This window comes from Scylla paramamosain, chromosome 5, assembly GCF_035594125.1.
Source record: "Scylla paramamosain isolate STU-SP2022 chromosome 5, ASM3559412v1, whole genome shotgun sequence".
NCBI lineage: Eukaryota > Metazoa > Arthropoda > Malacostraca > Decapoda > Portunidae > Scylla > Scylla paramamosain.
In genome coordinates this window covers 7,404,192-7,411,691 of record NC_087155.1, presented here as the reverse complement: position 1 = coordinate 7,411,691, position 7,500 = coordinate 7,404,192, and the positions used below count along the sequence as shown (strand labels likewise).

General features: G+C 42.6%; 1 protein-coding gene across 2 annotated transcripts in view; it reads right to left on the bottom strand.

Annotated features, from left to right (window-relative positions):
- Nucleotides 1-1,737, bottom strand: part of LOC135100476 (ankyrin-3-like) — a 251,464-nt gene extending 249,727 nt beyond the window's left edge. Inside the window, exon 1 of one of the 2 annotated variants that reach the window (XM_064003418.1) lies at nt 1,606-1,737. In XM_064003418.1, coding sequence (XP_063859488.1) covers nt 1,606-1,613 — 8 coding nt within the window. In that variant the 5' untranslated portion in view covers nt 1,614-1,737. The remainder of the gene's footprint in view (nt 1-1,605) is intronic. The other variant, XM_064003419.1, reaches the window with a different exon arrangement.
- Nucleotides 1,738-7,500: the final 5,763 nt, after the last annotated feature.

The following is a 7,500-nucleotide window of genomic DNA, read 5'->3' as shown; positions in this document are numbered from 1 at the left end:
CCCTCCTGTATTAATTTCCTTTCCTCCTCTGTAACACCGTAACACCTGCCTTGCACCTGTTTTCTTTTCTAATAACTACTACTACAACTACTGCTATATAAGACCCGACCATGCTTCCCTCACACCCACCCTGTCTACCCAAACACCAATCCATTCAAACATTAGGTCACGTCACGGCATGGGCCCCTTAATGGATACTCACAAACAAGCTTAGAAGTGAAGCAGCAAGTGAATCCGCCCAACTCCACCTCACCTAGGCGCACAAAAAAGGACAATAATTAGAGATATATTATACTTTTTACACTCCCTAGTTCCGTCTCGAGCATTTCATTCCATCTAACGCGTCTACCTTCCCTCCCCCTTCCCCCCACCTCCCCATCCCCCCCCGCGCGCCCGCTGGGACTCGGGATGCGTCACAGATTGATATTCTGTGTCCGTGAGGAAGAGAAATCACTGTCAGGGATCATTGTTGCCACCATTAGGAGAGTCACGCCTGGGCTGCTCCCAATGCGGCGCGCGGGGTGGTCTGCTCAGGGCTGGCCGGGCGCCCCTCTTCTGGCTACAATGATGTATTCTTCTCGCCCTGTTATGGTGAGGGAGAGAGGGAGAGGGAGGAAGGCAGGGAGGGAGAGATAGAGGAAGGTGCGAAACGGGGTGTGTTATGGTTACGCTGAGAGGCAGGAAGGAAAGAGGGAGAAGGAAGGGAAACAGGGAAAGTAGATGTACCATTACTATATGTATGCAGAGGTAACAAGGAGGCTTAGGCAAGAGAAAGGTAGCACGGGAGGGAAGTACCTAACGGGGCTCTCTTATGGCCACGTGTATGTTCCGGCGGTGAAGTGGAAGTGGAAGGGATGGGGAAGGTGGTACAAGATGAGGATTTTAGTAGAGCGGTGGTAAAGGGAAAGTAGTGGCGGGAGGCGGAGGAAACTGGAGCACAAGGTGAAAATGAAGGAAGGAAAAGGAAAGGAAGAGAATAAAGGAAATGAAGGGTGTGTACTGGTCGTGAGGAGAGAGAGAGAGAGAGAGAGAGAGAGAGAGAGAGAGAGAGAGAGAGAGAGAGAGAGAGAGAGAGAGAGAGGAGAGAGAGAGAGAGAGAGAGAGAGAGAGAGAGAGATCGCCTCCAAAACTCTAATTAGTCCCTTACTTTTTTATTTACATACCAAAATCGTTGTCAATGGAAGAACATAACCTGGAACAGTGATATCACCCCCCCCTCCTTGCTGCCCCTAATTAAAAATTCCCTCTCCATTATCTTGTTTTAGTAAATTTGTCCCATTACATAGCCTACTTTGCTGATCCACGGAGTAATTACATGATCTTTTCTTTTCAATACCTAGAAATGTCTGTGATAAGAATTTAATGGCGTCCGTGAAACGCCTCTCGTATTCATGCACTATCCGTTCTCCTGCTATATTCCGACATCCAGTCTGCCTTGCTTCTCCATCGAATAAGATAAAATGATACGACCTGTTGTTTTTAATGCCCAGAAACGCCCCAGTCAAAAGAATATAATGCGTAAGGTGGTGAAATGTCTCCTGCCTTCCCGCTTACCATGACAACACAGCCTACGTCGTTGTTGTCCTTGAAATTAACGGAGCTTACCTTGACATGGCGTGTTCAGCAAGCGTCCCCACTTCTCCCTATCCTTCACAAACCATCCTGTTACTCCTTCACCACGCGGGAAGTGTAGGGCAAGGCACAGCAGGCTAATGTTAAGAGGACAATGGCACACACACATACACTCAACTACACGTGATTACTTTGACTGATGCATTGTGGGTAAAGATGACGTAATCTCTAAGCTTAGACAAAAGAAAATGGGGACAATCAGCTGATTCGTACTCCTATAGAAATGCTTCCAAACACTTAATTTTCTTTGTTATGAGTTTAATGGAAGACTATGAGACTTATCAACTGAAATACAAATCACGTGACACGTACACACGCAACTGCCAGTGATTATTTTGACTGATGCATTGTGGGTACAAGTGACGTAATCCCTCACTCAACTGAGGCAAAGAAAATGAGACTCAGATGATTCGATATATTATTCCTAGAAATGTTTCATCGTCATCAATTTTCATTGTGTTAAGAGTTCAGTGGGGAGGCTATAAGATATACCAGTTGAAATATAAATAGTGGCAGCGCAGGAACGATAGTTATAACGTGTGAGAACTGATAAGTATGCATAAAGTGCTCGACAGACACTGCTGAAGTTTGTGGACGGCTTTTCTGTCACTACCTCTAAATTTTTCTCATACATACATATATACATACATACATACATACATACATACACTCAAAGAGGGAAACATGTATCAATGTACAATTTTCACCAACAAAATTATACGTATAGCAAGCAATTAATGACACTGCAGGCGAATGAGTGATTTTTTCTTAGCGAGAGATAGTGAACCTTATTCTTGCTACAATGCAGTTTATTGTGTCGTATTCCATAGTGAGCTTTGAGGTGATACGTGAGGATTCTGGCAGCGATGCTTTGCTGCCACTCAAGGGAAAAGTTATCGTATCAACCATATTCTGAAACGCTTCCGCTCAGCACCACGACTACATTTAAAAGGCTGTAATTCAAGTTACACGGGTTGTTAAGAGTGTTTATACGGTTAAAGTGACAGATTAACAAGAATTCTATTATTATTAACGGGAGAAACGCTTGAGAACCGGCCAATCAAGTTTGTGGCCTTCGAAAATAGTCATGATGAAGAGCAAAACGTTTCCGAATACAGGCCAAACACACTACTGTATTTATTGACCATTCTGGGTGTGTACTCACTGATGTGTGGCATGTGAAAAAGGACACTAAAAACAAAACTTTTCAATATACGCACCCTTTCAGTGTTATCATATGCGTTTAACTGTACATATCACTATTAGCCTTTTTTTCCAAGACCAAAACCGTACAGACAACCAAGAGAGAGAGAGAGAGAGAGAGAGAGAGAGAGAGAGAGAGAGAGAGAGAGAGAGAGAGAGAGAGAGAATTATCCCCCTACAGCCACAATTAATGAACGGAAGAATGACATGAAGTTGGAGGGAGAACAGACTGAAAAAAAAAAAAAAAGTAATGTAATTTAGAGGTAATTTTATGGTGCAGATTTGTTCAAAAGGATTGCGTAATGCACCACTTACGTACGTGACCTTGAAGAAAATGGTGTCATTACTCACTGTGTATGTGTGTGTGTCTGTGCGTGTGTGTGTGTGTGTGTGTGTGTGTGTGTGTGTGTGTGTGTGTGTGTGTGTCCATATGTAAGTTTTGACCAATAACAAAGGAAAGCTACACCAAACTTTTAACTTTGCGATCAAATTTCCAGTGTATTTTTTTTTTTCGTCCTGTTCGTTGCGTCCCGCCTAACCTGTTTTCTTGGTGTGTGTGTGTGTGTGTGTGTGTGTGTGTGTGTGTGTGTGTGTGTGTGTGTGTGTGTGTGTTCCTATCTATTTCAACTGTCTTTTCTTGTTTTTCACCCGTTTGCTTGTCTGTCTGTCTGTCTGTCTATCTATCTTGTCTGTCTGTCTGTCTGTCTGTCTGGACATATCTACCTATGTGTCTGTCACTCATCAACATCACAAGTAACACACCATCTTCTGTACTTATTCTTACAACCACTACCCAAATTAACTGCAACATCCCCATGCCCCATAACAGAATGACAGCCTGGTTATGGCAAAGGAAGGCAAGGCGGACTGAGAACTACAGGACGAGATGAGACAATACATGCGTTCTGCTGAGGTGGCCTGAAACACACAGGCATGAATGGAGAAATTTGGAAGCATTCTTTGTCCTGCAGTAGAATTATAAAGGCTGGTGATGACAATGGGGAAGAGGAAGAAGAGAAGCAGGAGTTGAGAAAAGTGACAAGCAATGTAATCTGTTTCTACTAAGACTTCCACATATATAAGTATCCCTTAGGTCTTACTTTTTGATTAGATTATGTGACTCTATCTGACATCATTAGACCTATAAACTTATGGAATTATCCCAATAATTTCTATCATAGTTGAAGAGAAGTTAGATAATGAATTTTATTTTCAATGGACGTATAAACAGTCTTTCTATTCTTCATCTGTTTTAAATACTTCGAAAGCTCTAGTACGCACAGTGTCTTGAATGAGAGACTTAGTCCGTCATTCTCATGTGAACGAAATAAAAAGCTTTCGTGCCCAAACTAATCTTATGGTTCTTGTTACAATGCATGATAAGAATACAATAACAACACAATAAAAAAATCAACAACAATCAAGAGATAATAGATTAATTCCTTTCGTCCTTGAATAGTTTGTGGACTTTAAATAAAACAAATTACATTAAGATATATATATATATATATATATATATATATATATATATATATATATATATATATATATATATATATATATATATATATATATATATATATATATATATATATATATATATATATATATATATATATATATATTTTTTTTTTTTTTTTTTTCACTCCTCCCTCGACGATGACATCTCTTTAAAGCAAGGAATTTAAGTGACCTTCCATGTACGCATAGAATTACATAACAATTTAAGTTCCTCGAGCAAAAAAAAAAAAAAGAAGAAGAAAGAGAATAGGTATTATTTTCTCCCTTACACGTATTCACTCTGAAAAATCCATATCCACCACACACACACACACACACACACACACACACACACACACACACACACACACACACACACACAGATCACACACAGCCGGCGTTCAGCGTGAGTCCTTGATCCGCAGTAAATAAGCGAAGCGGCAACCCGGGAGTCAGAGATTGGAAACGCAACAAAATAAGCGTGAAATTTAGAGTGAGATGTGAAAGGCAAAAGTGGAAATTACTATTCATGGAGAATTCTTCCACATGGTCGCCCTTGCCTCGTCCACACTCTGCGAGGAGGAGGAGGAGGAGGAGGAGGAGGAGGAGGAGGGAGAGATAGAGGAGGAACTGAGGGAAGGGAGGAGAGGAGAAAGAGGGTAGAAGCACGAGTAGGAATTGGAGAGAAGAGGAGGAAGGTAGGAAAAGGAGACCGGAAAAAAGGAGTAAGGGAAGACGAGGATGAGGAAGCAAAGGAGGAAGAAGAGGAAGAGGAGAGAGCGGGCAAGAAGAGTAATACAGGTACTAATTGTTGCTGTTTAATTAAGTGCGTAAGATGAGTTTGAAGAAAGAGAAATGAAGGATGAATGAAGAGAAGGAGGAAGAGGGTGAGGAGGAGGAGGACGAAGAAGAAGAAGAAGAAGAAGAAGAAGAAGAAGAAGAAGAAGAAGAAGAAGAAGAGTATTATTATTATTATTATTACTATTATTATTATTATTATTATTATTATTATTATTATTATTATTAGTAGTAGTAGTAGTAGTAGTAGTAGTAGTAGTAGTAGTAGTAGTAGTAGTAGTAGTAGTAGTAGTAGTAGTAGAAGTAGTAGTAGTAGTAGTAGTAGTTGTTATTGTTGTAGTAACAGAAGGAGGAAGAAGAGGAAGAGGAGGATGGTGGAGGTGGTGGTGGTGGTACAGGTGGTGATGGTAGTAGTAGCCTAGTGGCGGTAAGGGCGACGACAGTAGTAGTAGTAGTAGTAGTAGTAGTAGTGGTGGTAGTGGTGGTGGCAACGGCAGCACTGAGTGGGGGTGTTGTGTGTCAGGGAAGCTAAGGATACAAATTAGGAGAGCAAACAAGATGCTCATAAGTCTGTGTACCGAAAGGCTTCATCCCAACCTCCCCTTCTCTCTCTCTCTCTCTCTCTCTCTCTCTCTCTCTCTCTCTCTCTCTCTCTCTCTCTCTCTCTCTCTCTCTCTCTCTCTCTGTGTTCGTTGTATTCTAAATTTTATTTCCTTTCACGCGTCCCCTCTTGCCCTTACACTTCCTCCTTTTTTGTTTTTTTCTTTACGCTTACCCCCCCAGTCTCTCTCTCTCTCTCTCTCTCTCTCTCTCTCTCTCTCTCTCTCTCTCTCTCTCTCTCTCTCTCTCTCTCTCTCTCTCTCTTCATCTCCATAAGAGCCACAGCAACATTCATACAGTTTCATTTACTTTGCAGATTTTTTTTCATTATTCCTTTATTCTTCATCTTTTATAGCACTCTTTTCTATCTCCTCTTGTTCTCCCTCCCTCACTTCCTTCCTTCATCTCTTTATTCCGTCCATTCTTTCTCTCATCCGTTTTTTCTTCTATATTGCTGTCTTGTTTTTTTTTTCTTTCATTCAGTTTCTTCAGCTTTCGTTACTTTTCTTACGTTGTATTAACTTTATTTATTATTTCGATTCCTCTTGTTTCATCCATTCCTTCGCTTCCTTTACCTCTTCTTCTTTCCATCTCCTTTACCTAACTTCACCTAACATCCTCTTCATATCCTGTATTTCATCCCCACATCCTGCTTGCTTCCATACTTTCTTCTCCTACTCCACTTCCTCCTTCTGCCCTTCCTCCCTCCCCATTCTCTTCCCCTTACTTCATCTACCTTCTTCCTGCTCCAAGATTACCTCCTTCTTTCACACTCCCTTCATCTATAAACTTCCCTCCTTCTCCTACTTCTATATACTCCATCACTCCCTCTATCTCCTCTCCTTCCCCTTCCTCTCTCCCTCCTTACCTCCCTCCCTGCCTCCCTCCTTACCTCCCTCCCTGCCTCCCTCCTTGCCTCCCTCCCTGCCTCCCTTCCTCCCCCTTCCGCTCAGGGACCTGCCGGACGTCTACAGCTTTTTGAAAATGCATGAGGGGAGAAGTCACCCTCAGGATTATTGAATTACCATTAAAATTTGTTGCTGAGAAAAACAGGCGCTTTGGGGACGGACGTCAGGTTATGTGGGGGCGAGGGAGGGAGATCGGAGGAGGAGGAGGAGAGGGAGGAGGGGGAAGAGGGGAGGAGATGCTGTGGTGGGGAATAGCAGGGTAACGAAATGTCCACCATATTTTGAATTTTGACGGCGCGAAAATTGGCCTTGAATAGATGAAATCCTCGCATGGGGAGTGCTGGGGAGGGAGGAGGAGAGAGAGAGAGAGGAAGGATGGAGTGGGAAGGAGGGAAGGAAAGGGCAGAGGAAAGAAGTAGCAAGACAAGACATGAAGGCGTACACTTTGGAGGAGGGAGATGAGTGCGAGGAAAAGAATAAGAAAACGAAATGTGATAAACTGGAGGGAGAGTGGGAGACGAGGAATGGAAACTGGAGACGGAAGGAGGGAGTAAAGGAAGAAGAGCAATAAAGGTGAAGGAAATGAGGAGGAGGAGGAGGAGGAGGACAATAAATGAAAAGAAATCGGAAGAAAAATAGGCGACATAAGTGATGGAAAGAACAGAAGGAGGCAAATGAAGAAGAGTAGAAGAGGTCAAGAGGAGGAGGAGGAGGATGAAGAAGAAGAAGAAGAGGAGGAGGAGGAGGAGGAAGGTGTCGAGCTGCAGGCATCTCAGGGGATGTGGAAGAGAAATTCTGAAGACAAGAGAGGAGGAAAGGGAAGAGAAGACAAGGGAGAGGAAAAGGCGAGATTAGAGAA